General features: G+C 48.0%; 3 protein-coding genes across 3 annotated transcripts in view; 1 reads left to right on the top strand and 2 right to left on the bottom strand.

Annotated features, from left to right (window-relative positions):
* Nucleotides 1-1,582: 1,582 nt before the first annotated feature.
* On the bottom strand, nt 1,583-8,679 carry LOC136546274 (glutamate receptor 2.8-like). The gene is made up of 5 exons (XM_066538246.1): nt 8,403-8,679; nt 6,987-8,308; nt 3,073-3,385; nt 2,586-2,980; nt 1,583-2,458 (listed from the first exon to the last, which is right to left on the bottom strand). The coding sequence occupies exons 1-5, from the start codon at nt 8,677-8,679 to the stop codon at nt 1,835-1,837; spliced, it is 2,931 nt and encodes a 976-aa protein (XP_066394343.1). The 3' UTR covers nt 1,583-1,834.
* Nucleotides 8,680-9,281: 602 nt separating this feature from the next.
* LOC136546273 (glutamate receptor 2.8-like) lies at nt 9,282-16,417 on the bottom strand. Its single transcript, XM_066538245.1, has 5 exons — nt 16,102-16,417; nt 14,686-16,007; nt 10,772-11,084; nt 10,285-10,679; nt 9,282-10,157 (listed from the first exon to the last, which is right to left on the bottom strand). The coding sequence occupies exons 1-5, from the start codon at nt 16,376-16,378 to the stop codon at nt 9,534-9,536; spliced, it is 2,931 nt and encodes a 976-aa protein (XP_066394342.1). The 5' UTR covers nt 16,379-16,417; the 3' UTR covers nt 9,282-9,533.
* Nucleotides 16,418-17,675: 1,258 nt separating this feature from the next.
* The window catches only part of LOC136544125 (glutamate receptor 2.4-like), a 75,711-nt gene continuing 67,524 nt past the window's right edge, over nt 17,676-25,862 (top strand). Inside the window, exon 1 of the mRNA XM_066536390.1 lies at nt 17,676-17,991. Coding sequence (XP_066392487.1) covers nt 17,676-17,991 — 316 coding nt within the window. The remainder of the gene's footprint in view (nt 17,992-25,862) is intronic.

The raw sequence follows: 25,862 nt of genomic DNA, 5'->3' as shown, positions 1-25,862 counted from the left end.
CGCGCGGTGCGGGCGCACGCACGCTACGGCTGGAGTACCGGCCGGTTTGCAGGTCCGCAGTGCGGACAGCCTAAGGCAGCTGCAGGTGCAACTGCACCTCACTATTCGCTCGCATGCATGCAGCTGCACCTCACTATTCACTCGCATGCATGTGACCAACCGGGCGGGCCCACGGCTCTTGACCAGACAGCCTCGGCGTCAGTAAGAACGGCGCCGAGCTCGGCGCCAGAATGACCGGCGCCGAGCCTCCTGGCAGGCCATCCACCTTGCCCAGGAGCTCGGCGCCAGCGTCAATGGCGCCGAGCTAAGGGTCCATTTTCTGAATTCTTTCCGTCAAGGATCTATTTGTGAGAAACTTTTAGAAAAAGGGCTAAATAGTAAAAAATTCGGCCATATGAAAGGTTCAATTGTGAAATCTTTGTGGGAAACTTGGATCAAAAGTGTCACAGCCCTCTGTCCAAGAATGATAAGCACATTTATTTGGTCAAGAAGGGTCATACCAAGTAGATTTGACTCTTGATTTTCTCTTCCAATATGTTGGTAATTACTAAATAATCAATATCATCGATCTTGAAGTCGTTTTGGATACAAATCTATTTCATTGAAGGCAAGGGCATTGCCACCATCGCCTGCTAAACCACCAAGATATGGAAAGAAATTATTGCACGGGCCAGAATAACCTTGACACTACCATTATTCTTGTGCCCGCATGGACTCTCGATACACTCTGCGATGATGAGGCTGGGATGCTACAGGTGAGAGCTGGCGCTTGGTGGAATGCCCCTAGAGTTCAATTAGCACTACTACAAAAATCATGTTGAAGACAACTCATTTTACTACATAGATCGACCATAATGGTGACCACCGCATATGTAGTTGGTTAGGAACCCACAACTATGGACCACCTCTAGAAAAAGGGTATTTCTAGAGGTTATGGTCTCTAGAAATACTTCTATTTTTAAAAGTGGTTCATATAGGGAACCGTTTTTGGAAACCACTAAAAAGAATTTCTTGTTTTTGTTTCTTTTTAATTAAGTTGGTTTTGTGATGAAAATTTGTGGAGGAACAAATTAAAGCATACAAGGTATTACAAGAAAATAATGTGTTATCCTCTACACCGATATATTCTAACTATACCTCAATACGTTTATAACACATTTGAAACCACTAAGAATTTCTTAGTTTTGTATCTTTTTAATTAAGTTGAGTTTTGCAATGAAAAATTTGTGGAGGGACAAATTAAAGCATATGAGTATTACCAGAAAATAAAGCTTCACCCTCTACACCAATATATTTTAACAATATTTTGATAAGTTGACAACAAGTGCAGCGAACTCAGCTAGGTTACTTGTGATAGAACATGTCCACCTGAGTTTAAGTCCTAGACTTGATGAGGGTGTTCGTATTTTTCTAAATTTATTTTCAAATTTAACGATTCTATCCTTCCATTTTAGTGGTAGGTGACATGTCTATCGATATCGAGACACATGTGGTCTTCCTCGATCTTGAGATCTGCGGGTGTTCATAGGTATAGGGGAAAAAACTAACTTCACCACCAAACCTTTTGAGAATTTCACTATTGGACTTCCTGCAATTTACAATGCAGTTTTCTTAGACGAGCAGTTTATCTACAATTTACAATTACTTAAAACACCCTATCTTAACACGTTACACGTAAGAAGGATGACCTCCAGCTGGCTACATGCATATAAATAGTGCCATTATCCTTGAGCTCTTGCAATTAAATGAATTAATCTACACGTATCATCGATCAGCAGTTGCCCATTAACATTTCCTGCCAGAGCAGTAAGAGAAGTCGGGAAATAGCAGTAGATCAGTTGTGGACCGTGCCACTTTGATCACCGGAGCCGCCGGGGTTGGGAGCTGCGGCCACCTCGTCTGCCTCGGCGGCGCCAGCCAGCTCGATCTCATTCTCACCTGCAGCTGCAGGTGCCGGGCTCGGCGCACCAAACGAACAGTCACTCATGTCGTACGTGTGGATGGACACGCTGAGCGGGCTGCCGGCTGCAATGTGCGCGACGGCCGGGGGCGGGGAGGCGCCCGCGTCGTTAGCGCTCCGACCAGCCACCGACCCGCCGGCATCCTTGTTGGTCCTGAACGTGTGCGACGAAAGGTCCCTGTCGTCGAGGAGCTTGAGGAAGATCCGGAGCCTGTTCCTCCAGGGCACACGCGACGCCCAGATCCGCCGCCGGTTGGCCACGACGAAGATGAGCAGGTGCAGCGCGCAGCAGAGGAGGGAGGTTGCGCCGGTGATGAGGAACAGGCCCCAGAAGCTGTCGAAGCTGAGGCTGTCCGACGTGAACTGGCTGCCCTGCGCCGCGCAGCCGTCCGCGTCGCCGAACCACTTGCGCTCGATCAAGCTCATCTCGTCGCTCTCCGTGAGGTTCAGGATCGCCCGCGACAGGTCCGCCACGTACGGCGACCCCTTGGGGAACGCCTGCTCGAGATCGTCGTCCATGCACGAGCACGACACATGTTATTAGTTGCCGATCGATCGAAATGCTGCACCTGCACACCAAGTGATGATGTGACGATGTCTAGTGGCAGCAAGCAGGGGCGCTTACGAAGCCGAAGCCGCCGGTCTTGTTGCTCTGGGCGGTCTTGGTGAAGTTGTCGCAGTAGGACTTGAGGAAGAGCCTGAGGTAGGGCGTCTCGTCGACGATGGCGCCGATGGTGCTGTTGAGCAGCGCCTCGTGGAAGCTCTGCGTGGCCTGGTACCGCTCGAGCCTGGACTGAGGGAAGCCCGACTTGTTCATGGCCGCCCACATGAAGGAGTTGTTCATGATCCCGACCTTGTCCGTTCCCCGCCACAGCGAGGCGAAGTCCCCGATCGCCGGCTGAAGCTGCGGCACCGTCAGCATGGACGTCAGGCTCGCCGTGTAGCTGGACTGCAGGATGAGCACCACGAACACCCACACCACCACCACGAACCGCGACAGGTTGCTCTTCAGGTTCTCCCCTGCATCCACCACCGATTCAAGCACGTCGTTACCAATGGGCAATGGCGGATCACCGCAAGCAGCCAAGCAACAGGGGGAGCATTTGCATTACTATGTGCAAAGACGAGGGTTGAAAAGCCGAAGTAGAGGAGAGTGCCGATCTGGTAGGACGGGGGGCCACGGAACTCCTTGTTGCTGCGGTGCTCGACGGCCCAGACGACGAAGCCGGTGAAGACGAAGAAGGCGAAGCTGACGAGCCAGAGGTCGTAGCGGAGCGGCTTGAGGAAGGCCCAGGGGCGCTTGCTGCGCTGGTCGCGCATCTGCACCACCATGGAGATCCCCGACGACATGTACGGCAGCGTGAAGTCCACGTGCTGCGACCGGTCCGCCGTGATGGTGATGTCCGCCACCGCCGCGTCGAACTCCTGTGGACATGAACACGATGCAGCTAAGTTAAGCTCAAATCCTTGGCTCGGATACTTTGGGCCTATCTTGTAAGCTCAAGCCCAACTTAGTTGAGTCTCGGTTTGTGATTCCATTCCAGCTAATCTGTTACGTTCTGATACATGCGCACATTCGAATTAAGAAGAGTGTAAAATAATGTTTGTTGGTTTGTAACAACACGAATCTATGCCAGTCACAGGCATAGTTTAAGGGTCAAACTGTGGTGAAAAAACAGGACTCCAAAGTATAGGTTGTTATAGTTTTTGTTCTAGGTACACTTCTCTTACTTTGAGTCTTGATCAAATTTATATAAAAATATATTAATATCTAATTAGATTTATGAAACTTTTAATGTTATAGATTATGTTGCTTTTTTCTATAATATGATCAAAGTTAAATAAGTTTAATATAGACAAAACTAAAATGATTTTGGAACAAAGGGTATAAGTTGAGACCGAAGTACTACCTTATAGTACGAAAAGCGTGCAACTCTACTTCCGTCCTTAGTCAAACTATCTAAAAGAAAAAAAATATATCAGGCATCAAATAAATATATAATGAATGAAAACATATTTCCTGATAAATCTAGTGGTACTTATTTTACATCATAAATATCAAGATTTTTTAGAAACTTAGTCAAATATAAATTGGTTTAACTCGATACTATAGTAGATTTTTTTAGACCAAGTGAGTAATTATCACATTAACCATACGTCAATTACCTAGCAAAGCAGTCCTAAACTCCTAAATAAAATAATGTAAGAGAAATCCTAAAATAATTGGGCCACTTGCGTGGTAATAAAGTATGCTCACTTATACATCAGTACTCATATATAAAGCTAAAGCAAGTAGACTTACGACTTCGAGACAGACGTTGCTAACTGAACTATTATTATTAGGTGTCATAAACCCACCCATGCACAGGGCTATTGCTAACTGAACTATTATTATTAGGTGTCACTAAGCAGTACAGTGTCTGCATCTCCTTGATCACACAGGACCGATAGCGATTTGATTCAGACCAGCGTCTATTTTACGACAAATTAGGCAAGTGCCATCTGGGCATGGGTTCACACTTCAAGCAACCGGAGCGTCACAGAAACAACGTACGCCGGTGACGTACGCCGGTGCGTCATATACATGTGTAGGTGCTCACGGATTTACTTCAATTCGTCCCTGCACACTATAAACATTTAAATACATGTAACCCTGATTGTTTACTTTCTACACAGTACTTTAATTTCAAATGATTTTCAAGTTATAAAAAATGACTTTTGAACCACATGATATATATATAGTACTTCCTTCATTTCAAACGGTAAGTCGTTTTTTTTTTTCAGATACTCCCTCCGTTGAATAGCTATGTTGTTTAAGACCTTATTTAGATGTTATCGGATTCACCATAATCCACATGTGTTGGGTTGTATTGGAGTGCTACATCCAAATAAGCCTAAGTGAACTAAACGAGACTCAGTTGAATAGATTTCCTATGGAACCGGTAAAACCTGTTCAATTAGTTCAGGTTCTCATGCATTTGACACGTACGGCTACTTGCATTTTATGAAGCTAATGATCCCTTTAGTGCTAGATGATGTGTTTGTATAAATTAAATGTATCTACAACGATATGACTTGATTAATCTCAAATGTTTTTTTTTAAAGAAACTTATAACGGAATCGGTCAACTTTATATATGCAACTCTTGGTTTGGTCCATGGACCATGGATTACTACAGGAGCCAACTTATGTCTTGGAAACGGTCTACCGGTCAATGCATTCCGAGTCAAAATATACGGTCGGTGACAAAGAAGTTTGAACTGACAGCTTCGTATAAATAGAAGTTCAGAAATATGTGACTTGGTGCCCAATTAGTACAGGGACTCTTTACTACTCTCTGCATTTCAAATTATAAGATGTTTCTATTTTTCTAAATACATTATTTATATTATATATCTAGACATACTATACAGTGCATAGCAAAATTTATATATGTAAAAAAGTCAAAATGGTTTATAATCTAGAATGGAGGAAGTAGTATGGTGTTTATTTTAGTATGCTCGACTTTTGTAAATGCAATGCAAGCCATTTTTTGGTATGTATGTCGCATTAGCATGGGGATCGGAGTAGCTATTTGTCTACGGATGAAACCAACCCAAAAAGCATAAAGAAACTCTATGCATTGTCTGGTAGTGTTATATAAAAATAGCTACTAGCTAATTACGTACTCTACATGACATGTACAAGACTTGACTAGAAGACAAATGACAAGAACGCGTGTTTGGACAAAGCCTATGCTAAGGAATCTTCTGAAGTCAACGAACCCTCGTGCTCTTTATATACTCAAATATGGATGTAAATTGAAGGTTAAATTCCTTTCGAATAACACAGACCATGAGAATGTCCCGTTTATTAAGTCATTCAATCCATACACTAAGTCAACTCGCCACCTGTTAAAGCCGACCAATCATTGTGTAAAGCTTATGTTCTACGCTATAGCTGTCCGGCCAATACATGAATAATGTTACTATACCTCTAGCCGTCTGCAATCCTAAATATAAGGAACTTAAATTTGTCAGTCTTTGCCATTTTTCATCTTTGGCCTCCAATAACTAAGAAAAATCATATATGTATTTAAAGCATGATCTGAGATTAATGTGTGCACTACCACGAAAAATGCTTTCATAATATTATATTTTTCCTATTAGATTGCTTTTAGTGGTTGGTATAGCTATAAAAAGCTGCACTTGAGATTTGAGAAGCATGTAAATGGTTGGGGGTGTTGCATAAGATGTGTTTTCTTTGTTGTGTTGATCTCATTTTCATTGATGGTGGTTATTTTATCCTTGATAAAGGTTGAAAATTAGGGTATGATGGAGTATATCTGAATACTCCCTCCGTTCAAAATTATAAGTTGTTTTAACTTTTTTTACATCAATTTTACTATGCATCTAGATATAATAATATGTCTAGATACACAGCAAAATGAATGAACAAAAAAATCAAAGCGACTTATAATTTAGAATGGAGAAGTACTATCCTCAGAGAAGAAACAAAAAAGAAAAGAAAAAGACAAGATAAGAAAAGAAAGCTAATGCCTACTCCCTCCGTCCTGCATTTTAGCATTCAAAATTTATCCTCAAATATAATGCATTCTAAGGACAAAAATCAGTTTTGCATTAAATACTTTCCATTTATCAACAAATCACCGCTAATCACTTTGATAGTAGCGTCTGATTTGGAAATAATATGAGGGTACATGTATCTTTTGTTCTCTCTTAATTTGTCTTAAAATTTCTAGAATGCACTATATTACAAGGAGTATGCAATTAGGCAACAATTAGCCTGTGCAATATACTAACTGCCAATCAATAGCTGCTATCGGATATATATAATCAAATCTATAAAACCTTTGCTGTGAAGGAAATGAACTTCTATGTCATTTAATGTAGATTTCAACACGAATGTTTGGTTGAGGTTGTTATAGAAACCATAAAATGTCAATCTTGCAATGTAAAACATGTACTAACAGAATCAGAGTATATATGTAGAAATTAACAACTTGAAGATTTGATAGTGCACTTACCCCTTTGCCGACCCTCTCGACTAGAGTGTCGTAGCGCATGGAGCCCACTAGGACGTACTCGAACGGCAGCGCGTAGGGCAGCAGACGCACCGCCGCCTCGAACACCTCGATCACGAACCCGCCGGCTACCGTCCGATTCGTTGCTGGGTCGACGTCGAGGTGCATGATCGGTCGGTAGCCAGGGTCGACGCTCCCCGCCGGCATCGCCACCTGCAGCTTCCGGCCGCTCGTCGGCTGGACCCAACCAATCGGTACGACGGTCGAGTCCGCCGGCCAGATCACCGGCGCGAGCCCGCTGTTCGACGCGATCCCGCCGCGGCCGCGCCCAAGCTGCCTATGCAGTCCGTCCTTCTGCGTCCAGAATCCGATGCCCCGCTCCTTGGCGTTGTCCATGATGTTGACGATCCGGAAGGCCGGCACTGCCAGCTCGCCGTCGATGAGCTCGAACCTGCCGCCAAGGCCCTCGAATGTAGTGTTGGTTATTACCTCGAGGAACTTCTCACCGGACATTGACTTCCCGAGCCCGGAGAAGTCGGTGGGGCCGCTCCTGCCGCCGACGAGCCCCGGTGGCGATGACAGGTCGCCGGGGCTGAGTCGCTCGGCCGCGGACGCGACGGCCCATGCGGCGTCGTACGCCCACAGCGCGTAGCATCCCATCTCGGCTTGAGCCGGATCGGCGTCCCGGTGTTGGCGCATGAACCTGTGCGCCCACCTCTTCCGGACGTCGCGCAGGCGCGCGGTGGGCGGCACGTGGGGCGCGAGCCCGATGACGCCCTGCGGCGGTTGGATGGAGCCGAGGAGGCCCGTGAGCCCGTCGGTGATGACCCACGCGTAGCCCTCCGCCATCATCCCGGCCTCCACGGCGGCGGCGAAGACGAGCTCCGCGAGCGCCGGGCGCGCGTGCACCACGAAGGCGCGCGTCTGCTCGGACTCGAGGCGGTACATCGCGGCGGCGACGGCGTCCCTGGTGGCCGCGGCGGGCAGCGCGCAGCGGTAGGGCACCTCCGCTCGCGCCGCCGTGAGCGCGTACACGAGGAACGGCACGAAGGCGGCGCCGTAGTCGTCGTCCTGGTAGATGGGCACGACGCGGCGCCAGCTGAAGTAGGTGGCGAGCGCGGCGATGGCCTCCGCCTGCTTGGCGTCGCTGAGCGCGGCGCGCGCGAAGAAGCGCGCCTCGGAGTGGGACACCGACGGGCTGGTCGCCGAGAAGGACACGACAGGGACCTCGGCGCGCGTGGCGAGGTCCGCAACGAAGGCGGACTCGACGGAGGACTGCGGCCCCAGGATGGCGCGCGCGCCCTGGGCCGTCATCAGCTGCAGCGCTGCACGCACGCACGCGCAAGGGACGAGCGAGACGACGTCAGCGAACGGAGGCGACGGAGTGGTGGGGGCGGTTGGGGGGACACGTGTCCATACCGGCGGACGCGGCGGCGACGACGTCCCCGCCGGAGTCGTGCTGCAGAAGGCGGACCCGCGCGGAGGCGTTGGGGAAAGCAGCGTAGAAGTCGTCGAGCGCCATCGGGATGGTGGTGCTGGCGATCCTGCCGACGGGCGAGTCGGCGTCGATGATGAGCCCCACCGTGACCGTCTCCGGCGGCTGCGCCCGCGACGTGGCCGGGATGAGCGAGGCCAGCAAGCCGATGAGGTAGAAGAACACACGGCGGAAGGGACGGTGCCGGGCGCGGCCGGCCATGGGTGGAGACAACTCGGTCGAGAAGAATTTCTTGTTTTTGTTTCTTTTTAATTAAGTTGGTTTTGTGATGAAAATTTGTGGAGGAACAAATTAAAGCATACAAGGTATTACAAGAAAATAATGTGTTATCCTCTACACCGATATATTCTAACTATACCTCAATACGTTTATAACACATTTGAAACCACTAAGAATTTCTTAGTTTTGTATCTTTTTAATTAAGTTGAGTTTTGCAATGAAAAATTTGTGGAGGGACAAATTAAAGCATATGAGTATTACCAGAAAATAAAGCTTCACCCTCTACACCAATATATTTTAACAATATTTTGATAAGTTGACAACAAGTGCAGCGAACTCAGCTAGGTTACTTGTGATAGAACATGTCCACCTGAGTTTAAGTCCTAGACTTGATGAGGGTGTTCGTATTTTTCTAAATTTATTTTCAAATTTAACGATTCTATCCTTCCATTTTAGTGGTAGGTGACATGTCTATCGATATCGAGACACATGTGGTCTTCCTCGATCTTGAGATCTGCGGGTGTTCATAGGTATAGGGGAAAAAACTAACTTCACCACCAAACCTTTTGAGAATTTCACTATTGGACTTCCTGCAATTTACAATGCAGTTTTCTTAGACGAGCAGTTTATCTACAATTTACAATTACTTAAAACACCCTATCTTAACACGTTACACGTAAGAAGGATGACCTCCAGCTGGCTACATGCATATAAATAGTGCCATTATCCTTGAGCTCTTGCAATTAAATGAATTAATCTACACGTATCATCGATCAGCAGTTGCCCATTAACATTTCCTGCCAGAGCAGTAAGAGAAGTCGGGAAATAGCAGTAGATCAGTTGTGGACCGTGCCACTTTGATCACCGGAGCCGCCGGGGTTGGGAGCTGCGGCCACCTCGTCTGCCTCGGCGGCGCCAGCCAGCTCGATCTCATTCTCACCTGCAGCTGCAGGTGCCGGGCTCGGCGCACCAAACGAACAGTCACTCATGTCGTACGTGTGGATGGACACGCTGAGCGGGCTGCCGGCTGCAATGTGCGCGACGGCCGGGGGCGGGGAGGCGCCCGCGTCGTTAGCGCTCCGACCAGCCACCGACCCGCCGGCATCCTTGTTGGTCCTGAACGTGTGCGACGAAAGGTCCCTGTCGTCGAGGAGCTTGAGGAAGATCCGGAGCCTGTTCCTCCAGGGCACACGCGACGCCCAGATCCGCCGCCGGTTGGCCACGACGAAGATGAGCAGGTGCAGCGCGCAGCAGAGGAGGGAGGTTGCGCCGGTGATGAGGAACAGGCCCCAGAAGCTGTCGAAGCTGAGGCTGTCCGACGTGAACTGGCTGCCCTGCGCCGCGCAGCCGTCCGCGTCGCCGAACCACTTGCGCTCGATCAAGCTCATCTCGTCGCTCTCCGTGAGGTTCAGGATCGCCCGCGACAGGTCCGCCACGTACGGCGACCCCTTGGGGAACGCCTGCTCGAGATCGTCGTCCATGCACGAGCACGACACATGTTATTAGTTGCCGATCGATCGAAATGCTGCACCTGCACACCAAGTGATGATGTGACGATGTCTAGTGGCAGCAAGCAGGGGCGCTTACGAAGCCGAAGCCGCCGGTCTTGTTGCTCTGGGCGGTCTTGGTGAAGTTGTCGCAGTAGGACTTGAGGAAGAGCCTGAGGTAGGGCGTCTCGTCGACGATGGCGCCGATGGTGCTGTTGAGCAGCGCCTCGTGGAAGCTCTGCGTGGCCTGGTACCGCTCGAGCCTGGACTGAGGGAAGCCCGACTTGTTCATGGCCGCCCACATGAAGGAGTTGTTCATGATCCCGACCTTGTCCGTTCCCCGCCACAGCGAGGCGAAGTCCCCGATCGCCGGCTGAAGCTGCGGCACCGTCAGCATGGACGTCAGGCTCGCCGTGTAGCTGGACTGCAGGATGAGCACCACGAACACCCACACCACCACCACGAACCGCGACAGGTTGCTCTTCAGGTTCTCCCCTGCATCCACCACCGATTCAAGCACGTCGTTACCAATGGGCAATGGCGGATCACCGCAAGCAGCCAAGCAACAGGGGGAGCATTTGCATTACTATGTGCAAAGACGAGGGTTGAAAAGCCGAAGTAGAGGAGAGTGCCGATCTGGTAGGACGGGGGGCCACGGAACTCCTTGTTGCTGCGGTGCTCGACGGCCCAGACGACGAAGCCGGTGAAGACGAAGAAGGCGAAGCTGACGAGCCAGAGGTCGTAGCGGAGCGGCTTGAGGAAGGCCCAGGGGCGCTTGCTGCGCTGGTCGCGCATCTGCACCACCATGGAGATCCCCGACGACATGTACGGCAGCGTGAAGTCCACGTGCTGCGACCGGTCCGCCGTGATGGTGATGTCCGCCACCGCCGCGTCGAACTCCTGTGGACATGAACACGATGCAGCTAAGTTAAGCTCAAATCCTTGGCTCGGATACTTTGGGCCTATCTTGTAAGCTCAAGCCCAACTTAGTTGAGTCTCGGTTTGTGATTCCATTCCAGCTAATCTGTTACGTTCTGATACATGCGCACATTCGAATTAAGAAGAGTGTAAAATAATGTTTGTTGGTTTGTAACAACACGAATCTATGCCAGTCACAGGCATAGTTTAAGGGTCAAACTGTGGTGAAAAAACAGGACTCCAAAGTATAGGTTGTTATAGTTTTTGTTCTAGGTACACTTCTCTTACTTTGAGTCTTGATCAAATTTATATAAAAATATATTAATATCTAATTAGATTTATGAAACTTTTAATGTTATAGATTATGTTGCTTTTTTCTATAATATGATCAAAGTTAAATAAGTTTAATATAGACAAAACTAAAATGATTTTGGAACAAAGGGTATAAGTTGAGACCGAAGTACTACCTTATAGTACGAAAAGCGTGCAACTCTACTTCCGTCCTTAGTCAAACTATCTAAAAGAAAAAAAATATATCAGGCATCAAATAAATATATAATGAATGAAAACATATTTCCTGATAAATCTAGTGGTACTTATTTTACATCATAAATATCAAGATTTTTTAGAAACTTAGTCAAATATAAATTGGTTTAACTCGATACTATAGTAGATTTTTTTAGACCAAGTGAGTAATTATCACATTAACCATACGTCAATTACCTAGCAAAGCAGTCCTAAACTCCTAAATAAAATAATGTAAGAGAAATCCTAAAATAATTGGGCCACTTGCGTGGTAATAAAGTATGCTCACTTATACATCAGTACTCATATATAAAGCTAAAGCAAGTAGACTTACGACTTCGAGACAGACGTTGCTAACTGAACTATTATTATTAGGTGTCATAAACCCACCCATGCACAGGGCTATTGCTAACTGAACTATTATTATTAGGTGTCACTAAGCAGTACAGTGTCTGCATCTCCTTGATCACACAGGACCGATAGCGATTTGATTCAGACCAGCGTCTATTTTACGACAAATTAGGCAAGTGCCATCTGGGCATGGGTTCACACTTCAAGCAACCGGAGCGTCACAGAAACAACGTACGCCGGTGACGTACGCCGGTGCGTCATATACATGTGTAGGTGCTCACGGATTTACTTCAATTCGTCCCTGCACACTATAAACATTTAAATACATGTAACCCTGATTGTTTACTTTCTACACAGTACTTTAATTTCAAATGATTTTCAAGTTATAAAAAATGACTTTTGAACCACATGATATATATATAGTACTTCCTTCATTTCAAACGGTAAGTCGTTTTTTTTTTTCAGATACTCCCTCCGTTGAATAGCTATGTTGTTTAAGACCTTATTTAGATGTTATCGGATTCACCATAATCCACATGTGTTGGGTTGTATTGGAGTGCTACATCCAAATAAGCCTAAGTGAACTAAACGAGACTCAGTTGAATAGATTTCCTATGGAACCGGTAAAACCTGTTCAATTAGTTCAGGTTCTCATGCATTTGACACGTACGGCTACTTGCATTTTATGAAGCTAATGATCCCTTTAGTGCTAGATGATGTGTTTGTATAAATTAAATGTATCTACAACGATATGACTTGATTAATCTCAAATGTTTTTTTTTAAAGAAACTTATAACGGAATCGGTCAACTTTATATATGCAACTCTTGGTTTGGTCCATGGACCATGGATTACTACAGGAGCCAACTTATGTCTTGGAAACGGTCTACCGGTCAATGCATTCCGAGTCAAAATATACGGTCGGTGACAAAGAAGTTTGAACTGACAGCTTCGTATAAATAGAAGTTCAGAAATATGTGACTTGGTGCCCAATTAGTACAGGGACTCTTTACTACTCTCTGCATTTCAAATTATAAGATGTTTCTATTTTTCTAAATACATTATTTATATTATATATCTAGACATACTATACAGTGCATAGCAAAATTTATATATGTAAAAAAGTCAAAATGGTTTATAATCTAGAATGGAGGAAGTAGTATGGTGTTTATTTTAGTATGCTCGACTTTTGTAAATGCAATGCAAGCCATTTTTTGGTATGTATGTCGCATTAGCATGGGGATCGGAGTAGCTATTTGTCTACGGATGAAACCAACCCAAAAAGCATAAAGAAACTCTATGCATTGTCTGGTAGTGTTATATAAAAATAGCTACTAGCTAATTACGTACTCTACATGACATGTACAAGACTTGACTAGAAGACAAATGACAAGAACGCGTGTTTGGACAAAGCCTATGCTAAGGAATCTTCTGAAGTCAACGAACCCTCGTGCTCTTTATATACTCAAATATGGATGTAAATTGAAGGTTAAATTCCTTTCGAATAACACAGACCATGAGAATGTCCCGTTTATTAAGTCATTCAATCCATACACTAAGTCAACTCGCCACCTGTTAAAGCCGACCAATCATTGTGTAAAGCTTATGTTCTACGCTATAGCTGTCCGGCCAATACATGAATAATGTTACTATACCTCTAGCCGTCTGCAATCCTAAATATAAGGAACTTAAATTTGTCAGTCTTTGCCATTTTTCATCTTTGGCCTCCAATAACTAAGAAAAATCATATATGTATTTAAAGCATGATCTGAGATTAATGTGTGCACTACCACGAAAAATGCTTTCATAATATTATATTTTTCCTATTAGATTGCTTTTAGTGGTTGGTATAGCTATAAAAAGCTGCACTTGAGATTTGAGAAGCATGTAAATGGTTGGGGGTGTTGCATAAGATGTGTTTTCTTTGTTGTGTTGATCTCATTTTCATTGATGGTGGTTATTTTATCCTTGATAAAGGTTGAAAATTAGGGTATGATGGAGTATATCTGAATACTCCCTCCGTTCAAAATTATAAGTTGTTTTAACTTTTTTTACATCAATTTTACTATGCATCTAGATATAATAATATGTCTAGATACACAGCAAAATGAATGAACAAAAAAATCAAAGCGACTTATAATTTAGAATGGAGAAGTACTATCCTCAGAGAAGAAACAAAAAAGAAAAGAAAAAGACAAGATAAGAAAAGAAAGCTAATGCCTACTCCCTCCGTCCTGCATTTTAGCATTCAAAATTTATCCTCAAATATAATGCATTCTAAGGACAAAAATCAGTTTTGCATTAAATACTTTCCATTTATCAACAAATCACCGCTAATCACTTTGATAGTAGCGTCTGATTTGGAAATAATATGAGGGTACATGTATCTTTTGTTCTCTCTTAATTTGTCTTAAAATTTCTAGAATGCACTATATTACAAGGAGTATGCAATTAGGCAACAATTAGCCTGTGCAATATACTAACTGCCAATCAATAGCTGCTATCGGATATATATAATCAAATCTATAAAACCTTTGCTGTGAAGGAAATGAACTTCTATGTCATTTAATGTAGATTTCAACACGAATGTTTGGTTGAGGTTGTTATAGAAACCATAAAATGTCAATCTTGCAATGTAAAACATGTACTAACAGAATCAGAGTATATATGTAGAAATTAACAACTTGAAGATTTGATAGTGCACTTACCCCTTTGCCGACCCTCTCGACTAGAGTGTCGTAGCGCATGGAGCCCACTAGGACGTACTCGAACGGCAGCGCGTAGGGCAGCAGACGCACCGCCGCCTCGAACACCTCGATCACGAACCCGCCGGCTACCGTCCGATTCGTTGCTGGGTCGACGTCGAGGTGCATGATCGGTCGGTAGCCAGGGTCGACGCTCCCCGCCGGCATCGCCACCTGCAGCTTCCGGCCGCTCGTCGGCTGGACCCAACCAATCGGTACGACGGTCGAGTCCGCCGGCCAGATCACCGGCGCGAGCCCGCTGTTCGACGCGATCCCGCCGCGGCCGCGCCCAAGCTGCCTATGCAGTCCGTCCTTCTGCGTCCAGAATCCGATGCCCCGCTCCTTGGCGTTGTCCATGATGTTGACGATCCGGAAGGCCGGCACTGCCAGCTCGCCGTCGATGAGCTCGAACCTGCCGCCAAGGCCCTCGAATGTAGTGTTGGTTATTACCTCGAGGAACTTCTCACCGGACATTGACTTCCCGAGCCCGGAGAAGTCGGTGGGGCCGCTCCTGCCGCCGACGAGCCCCGGTGGCGATGACAGGTCGCCGGGGCTGAGTCGCTCGGCCGCGGACGCGACGGCCCATGCGGCGTCGTACGCCCACAGCGCGTAGCATCCCATCTCGGCTTGAGCCGGATCGGCGTCCCGGTGTTGGCGCATGAACCTGTGCGCCCACCTCTTCCGGACGTCGCGCAGGCGCGCGGTGGGCGGCACGTGGGGCGCGAGCCCGATGACGCCCTGCGGCGGTTGGATGGAGCCGAGGAGGCCCGTGAGCCCGTCGGTGATGACCCACGCGTAGCCCTCCGCCATCATCCCGGCCTCCACGGCGGCGGCGAAGACGAGCTCCGCGAGCGCCGGGCGCGCGTGCACCACGAAGGCGCGCGTCTGCTCGGACTCGAGGCGGTACATCGCGGCGGCGACGGCGTCCCTGGTGGCCGCGGCGGGCAGCGCGCAGCGGTAGGGCACCTCCGCTCGCGCCGCCGTGAGCGCGTACACGAGGAACGGCACGAAGGCGGCGCCGTAGTCGTCGTCCTGGTAGATGGGCACGACGCGGCGCCAGCTGAAGTAGGTGGCGAGCGCGGCGATGGCCTCCGCCTGCTTGGCGTCGCTGAGCGCGGCGCGCGCGAAGAAGCGCGCCTCGGAGTGGGACACCGACGGGCTGGTCGCCGAGAAGGACACGACAGGGACCTCGGCGCGCGTGGCGAGGTCCGCAACGAAGGCGGACTCGACGGAGGACTGCGGCCCCAGGATGGCGCGCGCGCCCTGGGCCGTCATCAGCTGCAGCGCTGCACGCACGCACGCGCAAGGGACGAGCGAGACGACGTCAGCGAACGGAGGCGACGGAGTGGTGGGGGCGGTTGGGGGGACACGTGTCCATACCGGCGGACGCGGCGGCGACGACGTCCCCGCCGGAGTCGTGCTGCAGAAGGCGGACCCGCGCGGAGGCGTTGGGGAAAGCAGCGTAGAAGTCGTCGAGCGCCATCGGGATGGTGGTGCTGGCGATCCTGCCGACGGGCGAGTCGGCGTCGATGATGAGCCCCACCGTGACCGTCTCCGGCGGCTGCGCCCGCGACGTGGCCGGGATGAGCGAGGCCAGCAAGCCGATGAGGTAGAAGAACACACGGCGGAAGGGACGGTGCCGGGCGCGGCCGGCCATGGGTGGAGACAACTCGGTCGAGATGAGACGAGACGAGACAAGCGCACAAGGCACAAGGTGGAACAGCGAAGCAGCAGTTTGGCGGACCTTTATTTGACGACGAGGCGAGAATTACCGCGCAGTCGCCATGAATGAAGGTCTCTGTGGGTTGTCGTTCCGTACACGCGGCGATGAGGATGGGTGCTGACTGGGCCTGAGCATGATTGGGCCACACCACGACGGACGTCTAAAGCAGGCCTTACCCGTCAGTACTACCGGCCTACAGACGGACACGAGGCTAGCCAGCCCAGGATGACAACATGCATGTTTTATGGCCCGGACTGGCACTCCTTTGGCAGGCCACAGGCGACAGTCTCTTTCTCACTGTGCCAAAGTCATCAAACTATTAATTGCCTGCAGCTGTAGGTATAGAGTAGCGCCGTCATCCACGACGACGGAACGGCATAGGAGCGACCGAGCGACTCATGCTAGCTCGACTGCGCCATAGAACCGGTGTATCTTCTTCCCCTCGTGCGAAAGGACAGACAACCTGTTCGCTCGTTGGTTTCAGCCAACCAACAGCGTTTTTCTCTTACAACAAACCACAAACCAGCACCCGTCAGGATTTTCAGTACACAAACCCACCTGGGAACAGGCCAAGAGCGAGCATACATACGGCACCATTCGCAAATTAAAGTCGCATGGTCCATGCCTAACTAATGGCGTCCCAATTCGTAGTAAAAACGAAGACTTCTGACTTTCAGTTCATTTCGTCGCCATGGTTGCATTGCATGCATGGTCGTCGTTCGCGCTATATATCCTCATCGCCATCGCCATCGTACGTCGATCGTCCTGTTCATTCGGCCGACCACACACAAAGTCAACGGCGTGCGATATATATATATATATATATATATATATATATATATATATATATATATATATATATATATGGAGAGGCTATTCAGTAGCCGGCTACAAAATAAGTTATTCTGTAGCCACCTCCATTTACTATAATTTTATATACTAATTTACCATAATATAAATACATATTTACGATAGTTGGGTTACTATAACACATGGGGATATTTACCATAACGTTATATTAAACCACTTAGTAAGGAGTTACTATAATCTCGTAAAATAACATAGTAATTATCGTAACTCAAAGTGGCTACAGAATAAGTTATTCTGTAGCCAGCTACAGGATAGTAGTTATATATATATATATATATATATATATATATATATATATATATATATATATATGGATGCACCAATGGAGCACCATGTCAATCCCAACAAGGAATAGAGACAGATGGACTGCAGGAACATCATCGTCTCCGTCCTCGTGCTTCTCTCTTCTTGGCTTCTCTTCGTCGGCCGTGATCATCCTAGACTACTGCTGGGGCGGGCGCAGAGGGCGACCGCGCCTGCTGCAGCGTCGAGCGTCCTGCAGGTCGGGGCGCTGCTCGACCTCGGGTCAACTGGCGGGAGGGAGTCACGGGCGTCCATGTCGCTCGCGCTCGACGACTTCTACGCCTCGCGGCCGCCGGACGGCTCCGGCACCAGCACCACCGTGGCGCTGCACGTTGCCGACTGCAAGGACGACGAGATCACCGCTGCTTCGGCTGGTATACTAGAACGTTTTTATTTATTATCTCGTGCTGCTAATTTCCTTTCGCTAGCGATGACCACGCGATAAACGCTGCCAGAACTAGTGTATTTAAGTGTCCCCTGAGATTCGTGTCAATCGTCTTTCTCAAGTTTGATCAAGTTTGTAGAAAATATTAGTAATCTTTATATCTTTGCATAAATTTATTATAAAATAGGTTCAACGATCTATTTATTGATATTAATTATGTACTATAAATATTAATATTTTATTTTATATTTAGTATATTTGATTTTTTGAGAAGCAAGAACAACTCATAGAAAGGGACGGAGGAAGTACTTGCTCCGTCTTAAAATAAGTGTCGCTATGGTATCTAGCTATTTGTGCGGGTCAAACTTTTGTAAAAGTTTAACTAGGTTTATAGAAGATATTAGCAACATTTGTATCTCTAAATTAATTTATTATAAAAATAAATTCAACGATCTATCTAATGATACTTATTATGTAATATAAATATTAATATTTTTTTATATATTGGGTAAAAGTGTTTGATTCCTCGAGAAACGAGAACAACGCTTATTTAGAGACGGAAGAGCATCGTGTTATCACAAGCCGTTATGTCATGGATTAGCACCATTATTAAAGTATAGCTTCTCAAATGAGCCATTATTTGAAAAAATATTTTAAACATTATTAAGTTCATCTAATTTACTTTAAAAATAAACTATTTAACCATGAATCTTTTTTTTAAAAAAACTTTGATCTTGCGTCTTTGTGTGACTCTAAATCCTTAACATCGCTGGGCCATTATCTTTGAAAAAAATAAATCCAGACAAATGCTCAAGAGGCCAAATTGCTATGGGTTTAATTTGACCCAAACAGAGCCAATTTTTTTTTAAAATTTTAATACTTTTTGAAAACTAATTTTAAATCTAACACTGTCTGTTTTTTTTTTAAAAACTAACACTTTTGGCCGCGCCTATTGCCCTGGTACGGTCAAATGCCTGTGCCGCTCCATTCATGGTGGCGCGGTAGAGGGCTGATGTGGCGGCGACCGGAATCATTGATCGATGACGTGGCAGGGTCTGTCGCGCCAAGGTCGATGGCGCGACAGAGCCGAATGAAACCCCGTGGCCAGTCCCGCTTGCCCGAGCAGCAAGCCCGCCTGGCCGCCGCGCCCACCGCCCGCCCGGCGGTACCTGGACCGTTTAATCGGAACGCGTCGCGCCGATAGTGAGAGTTATTCTAAGTATTGCTTGACGTAAAATCAATAGTGGGTTTATTTCTGTCTTTTGTTGAATTTTTTTTCACGGCCGAATAGAGAATTTGATAAGCCAATGATATTTTTTCCGTCTTTCATAGTACGGTTAACCACCATGTTAACTAATCGATTACGAAAACTTGGATCGGATTGAAACGAATATTTTTTTAAGGGAACTTATTTATTTGGCTTTTGGCCCCATATTGTAGGATCGACGGCGATGCGACCATGGACCCGACTTCCTCGACCCCTCGCATAAGACGCCGGCCACCGACGTCGAGATACCTCGGGACTGTCGGTTTTCGAACTAGTTGCTACTTAATCTCGCATGCAGTGATGCCGCGACACATTGAAACGAATATAAAGCAAATAAACGAAGTCCGTGCGCAAGTTGACAAGCTGCCACATAACATTTTCATTGGTTTGACATAAGTTCGACATAACTAAAAGGTCCTAATATGGCTAGAGGGGGGGGGGGGGTGAATAGCCTATTTAAAATCTACAAATCAACTAGAGCAATTTGATTAGTATGACAAATAGCGAAATGCAAACTTGCTCTAGCTCTATAAGGGTTACAAGCCACCTATCCAACAATTCTAGTTGCAATGATTACTAGGCACATAACTTGCAATGTTACTACTCACTAAGAGCTCTTAATCTTGCTACTCTAAAGAGCTCCACTAGATGAACTTAAAATAACAAAGCAAGCTCTTAATTCTAATTACACTAAAGAGCTTGCCACAACTAGTTTGCAAGAATATAAATAAGTGAGTAGGGTGATTATATCGCCGTGTAGAGGAGTGAACCAATCACAAGATGAATACTAAATCATCACCGGGAGAATACCAAAGGGCAAGAGACAACTAATTTTTCTCCCGAGGTTCACGTGCTTGCCGGCACGCTAGTCCCCATTGTGTCGACCAACACTCGATGGTTCGACGGCTAAGAGGTGTTGCACGAACCTCGTTCACATAATTGGACACCGGAAGAACCTACCCTCAAGTGAGGTAACTCAATGACACGAGCAATCCACTAGAGTTACCTTTTGGTTCTCCGTCGGGGAAGACACAAGACCCCTCACAATCACCACGATCGGAGCCAGAGACAATCACCAACCTCCGCTCAATGATCCTCGCTGCTCCAAGCCGTCTAGGCGGCAGCAACCATCAAGAGAAACAAGTGAATCCTATAGCGAAACACGAATACCAAGTGTCACTAGATGCAATCACTCAAGCAATGCACTTGGATTCTCTGCCAATCTCACAATGATGATGAAACAATGATGGAGATGAGTGGGAGAGCTTTAGCTAAGCTCATAAGGTTGCTTTGTCAATGCAAATGGCCAAGAGTGTGAGCTTGAGCCAGCCATGGGGCTTAAATAGAAGATAAAGCCGTTGTACCCCTTCACTGGGTACAACTCGGGGTGACCGGACGCTGGACCCATCGTCCGGTCGCTCGATGCCAGCCACGTGTCATCCTACGTTCAACAGGAGTTGTCTGATCTTAACGGTCATGACATGACCAGACGTGTCAGTTATAAAGTGACTGGACGCTGGACCTCAGCGTTCGGTCATTTCCAGTAAGCTCTCAGAGACGCATTTTGAAACATCCTCATTTTTCCTTGAAGGGAAAATCCACAGAATGAATTTTAATATGATAAAACCAAGAACTGATTCCATCATATTATCATATTTCAGTCGATGTCACAGTCATACATCGTAAGATTATAAGAATACAAGATATTACATCACTGAAGAACACACCTATTACAGAGTTAATCTAGCGGAAGACTATCGAGTGAAGGCTCCTTCACGGGCTTTATCAGAGTTGGCGTAGTGCAGCGTAGATTCCATCTCCGAACCAAACTTGAGCGTAGGCATGAGATCTTGTAATCCTTCTAAAGTCAGTATCTCTGAGAAGCAGGAAATCTGCACACCGCCAGATGTGTGCAGGCCATGGTCAGCACCGATGAGCTTTAGTGGAAAAAGATAAACAAGGGATCTGGCGATCCTAATATTTGGCTATGGTTTGCATCCTTAGCGCATGAGAAGTAAATAACATTAGTAATATAATAATAATAATATCCAATTTTTAACACATTCACTACCACACCATCCATATCCATCCGCCAACCATCCATCCCAAACCATCTCCACTCCCCCACACCACATCTCATCTCACACACTCAGGTCGACAGGCCAACTCCCTCTCGGCCTTGTCTCAATGGCCCGCAGCCCCCAAGGCTCATGACCGGAAATTACCCCAACCTTGGAGGGAGGAAAGAAGGACTCATCTCCTTTCTAGTTTAAGCAAAACCCAGGAAAGGTCCATAGCCGACAAGTCGGCATATGTATCGATCGATCAACCAAACACTCTACAGAGGTTTCACATGCCTACAAGATTAGCCATCCTCGGAGCCATGTATCTCCTAGGCAGAATTCCAGTCGCTTGCTAGCCTAGAACGATGCCACCCTACCTCTCAGCCCTGGAACATCCCAAGTCTAGTCTGGGATGGCTGATACTATGAGTCGTAGACAGAGCCGGGGCCCTCCGGATGTTAAGAGCCAGGTCCACAAGGCCTCCTAAAGTCTCGGAAGGGTGTGGGGGAAACCACGCGCCCCGTACCTCCTTGCACATGTTCGCCTAGCAGTAGTGGCATTGTTCTACCAAGTAGTCCGACCGTCCCGCACCATATAGGGCGAGTGGGATGTAAGGGATTCCCGGTGAGTCTGAGTACTAGTAAGTCCTTAGGGATTGACCAAGCCAGAATGTCTTCATCAGGGTTTCCATTTTACATGCCACCATAGCACCTCTACCCCAGGCTCCACCTCTCCGAGGCTCATACCTAAGGACACCTCCAATTACCATTTACCCACCATAGGTATTCCATATCCAAGTGCCTAGGTAGCACCACATAGCAAGACTTGCCCCAGGCTCATCGTTATTCCAGCTCGGTCGACACAACCCTCACTCTCCACGCACCCAAGACACACGCAGCACGCTCACACACCACCAAGTTCAGCACCCATAGCCAAACCATTCCTAGGGGGTTCACCACCAGCATCACATCCCCGATATAATGCGAAGTGGAGTTAATAATAAGTATAGTGGTGTAATATGCAAGCAAGAAGGCAAGTAAGCATATATAAGCGAGCGAATGCGCAAAGCAGGGTGACGTAGTAGAGTGGGTTGCATCAGGGTAATAATGGCTCAGGTAGTAGCATGCATCAAAGTACTATCAAAGGAATAATTATAAAGTGCTAGCAGTTCTAGATATTATGCATTGTCTAATAGGATTCTCTAAAAGAAGGTGCTACCATGACACCTGCGATGTAGAGGTAGTAGTGGTACAATTCTCCATTCGTTGGTGTTCCATTAGCGGGGTCACCTCCTCCTGCGTTGACTCCATTCCGCAGTCCTTATCGTCGTCCACGTTCTCTTGGTCTGATTGTTAGCTACTCCACGAAGCGACACGCAAGGCAAGAGAGCACTCAACACTCGAAAAGACGACGAGACGCAGGAAATCCAATAACGCTAGTGAGACAATAAGAGATACATGGCCTAGCCCTCTCGGTGTTTGTCCAATTTCCTCGGGCCAAAGAATCACAAGTGGTGGTATGCTGAGCACAAGCTTAAGTCATGGCCAAGCCAGTATGGCTTTACGATAAACGGTTTAAGCCAGAGCTTATCTAGAGCAAACACCATGGCTCATGATCTTTTGATCCGGTGTCATTGAATTGACGGGGATTGGAAGTTGGGCCCCAAGAAAGAAGAACGACAGGGTTCAGCTCTTATAGCCTTATCCCGCAACTCACAATTGGACACGAGTAGCAAACAAGAACGATTAACACTATTGTGACTTGGCTCCAATGTACTTCGGCTCGCCCGCTATGGTAGAAAGCGGTAGCACAAAGAGATTGGACATCAATGGTTCCTCTCGATCCACACGACACAATAACGTCGGGAGCCAAGAAGAGAGTTGCTCAGCAAAACAAAAGAAGCGAGGGTTAGTAGGCACATCCATGTCATGTTCTTAGACACATCTTTGGGAAAGATGGTTTTAGACGGCCAATCAGGTCGACACGCATGGGTTCGAGGTACGACATAGACCATTGCTTCGCTAACTAAAAAGAGATAGTCCGGCCTTTGATCCAATCGCCATGGGCAAGATGGAATCGAATAGAGCGGGCTAATGGTGCAACCAGAGCAAGAACAACAAGGGACAAGGTCTACTTCTTCCAACACACACGCCACGACAGAAGACAGGGCATCGGAAGGAAGCGACAAACACCAAGTGCGCAAACCACTCATAGGGTACCCGACTTAGGTGCATGGGCACTAAGGCATCTCTCTAATTCATAGCAGTGCGGTTGTCACCGCGGGAATCAAAGAAATGCGATGGTCATACAAGGTACAAGCATACGGGGGTTTGAGCAGAAGAGGCAAGTAAGAGCAAAAGAGTGGCGTAGCTCCATGGTCATGGCGAGGCGAACTCATGGCCACAAGCTACACCAACAAGTTGGCATCCATCGTTCCATGATTGTTATATCCCAGGTCATCTCCCATAGGACTTGTTCATGGAGGGCTCAAGGCGTGCAGGTGATATCTGCATCGATGTTAGTATCGACATTGAATCCATCACAACCATGTTCTAGGGCCGAAGACAGGAGCTAACACTCATGGTACTATGAAGTCAACTAAAAAGCGAGGGGTCGAGTTACACTCGGCATCACGGTCATGGCAAGACGGATCCCGCAATCATAACATCCGAACGTGGTACAATCCCTCAGCTGGCTCGAAAGCTCGGCACACAGACAACAACACAGCGATAAGACACGACCAAACAACTCGACAAAAATGGTGGAGTAGCACATTCCATAGCGAGGGGATGGGTAGACCTGCACAAGGGCACGGTGCAGACATATATAAATAGATCAAGATCACGTATTGTAAGTGTACGAACGAGTATAAGAATAAGCAGGAAGGGGCTTTCGTCGGTGTTGGGAATGGCGTTCGACTAGGATTCAACTTCACAGCAAAGATGTGGAGGCCCAAGGGCTGTTGTAACTTGTCCTGGAGGGCTATGGCTGCCTCTGGCCAGCTACGGCCTACTGTGGCTAGCTATGGCTGGCTACGGCTAGCTGCAGCATGCTATAGGTGGCCAAGGGCTGGTTGTTGGCCAAGCGTGGCAGCAGGTGGCCAGAGGGTGGCTGCTGCTGTAGGACACAACTAGGGTTGGCGACGAGGGTATTTGGCCAAGGCGTCGAGGCCATTTGCAAGTCTAAAAGAGAGGTAGATCTCGGTCTTGAGTTTTGTGGCATGAACAGCAAGTGGGGACAAGTCCACCGTGTAGAGCTCGATTTTAGAAAAATGTGGGAACTGGTTTCACATTTTTCTGAGGTCGTATGGATTCTCTATGAATTTCCAAAGGTTAAATCCTTTTCTTGGAAAAGAAAAAGGAAGGGGTGAACCAGGGCTTGACACATGGCAGCGTAGGATTGGTCTAGCGGTAACAGTGGCTGATAGGTGGGCCCTTGGCACTGGTCACTGACAGGTGGGCCCAGTCAACAGTCAATGATCAATGGGGCTAGGCCTAGTATGGGCTTGGATGGGCCAGGTTAGGCGGTCTGCATGGCGGCACTGGGCTCCTACTGGGCTTGAGTCCACAAGCGTGGCTCACGGTGCACCGTCAGGTAGGGTCTAGTGGACCAAAAGCTTGGTTCATGGTGGTCCAGGTCCATTTCCTTCTCCCTTGGTCTATGGCTCACGTGAAACCGGTGCACCATGCTGCTACTCCTCCTTTCCTCTTACTCCTCTGTTTCCCGATGGAGTCCCCTGCTGGCGGTGAGCTGACGCCCTTGGGCGACTTGGTAGCTTGGAGGCATGGACATAGGGCGCTAAGGGTTCGCGGGGCAGTGGCGAGTACTCCGGTGGGCTAGAAGACGGCAGCTGGGGCTCCATGTGGCCGGCGACAGCGACGTGGCGGATCACAGCGGCGGCCATGGTGTGTCGCAGGGCAAGGCAAGGGCTTCCTCCCCATCCAGTGAGTCGGTAGGGTGCGCTGGGTCATGGTGAAGCTCGATGGCGCATCCTCGCAACACGAGGTGGCCAGAGATGGCCAAAACGGCTGCGGCAGGGCATGGTGGCGGCTGTGTTCCCAGGCGCCATCGGCCCGACAAGGCAGGGCCTTGGCCATGTACGTAGGTGCGTGCGTGCGCATGTCCAGGGGGCTCGTGAGCGCAGACCGGCCTAGAGCAGAGGACGATGGAGCGGCTTGGCATGGCATCGGTAGTTCTGTAGGCTTGGGGCGAGGTGGTCGTGGCTGCCGGCGTGGCGAGGCGCTGTGGACTCCAGGAATGCTCCGGGGTCAAGCCAGCGTCGAAGGCTAGGATAGATAGGCAACAAAGGCATGAACAAAGGTGGGGGCTTGGGGGTCCAGTGCTCACCGCTGGGCTTGGCGCCGGGCGTCCATGTGGTGCAGGCAGGGCCCGATGCAGGCAGATCATGTGGTGGTGGCCGGGTGCAGGGGAAGTAGACGGTCGGCGTCCCATGGCCAGGGGCTCCAGCGAGGCAGGGATGGGCTTGGCATGGCCACGGCCGAGGATGAGGCATGGAGCTGAGGCTCAAGG

This window comes from Miscanthus floridulus, chromosome 3, assembly GCF_019320115.1.
Source record: "Miscanthus floridulus cultivar M001 chromosome 3, ASM1932011v1, whole genome shotgun sequence".
Taxonomy (NCBI): Eukaryota; Viridiplantae; Streptophyta; class Magnoliopsida; order Poales; family Poaceae; genus Miscanthus; species Miscanthus floridulus.
Note: the sequence above shows the minus strand (reverse complement) of the source record. Positions and strands in the feature narration are given on the sequence as shown.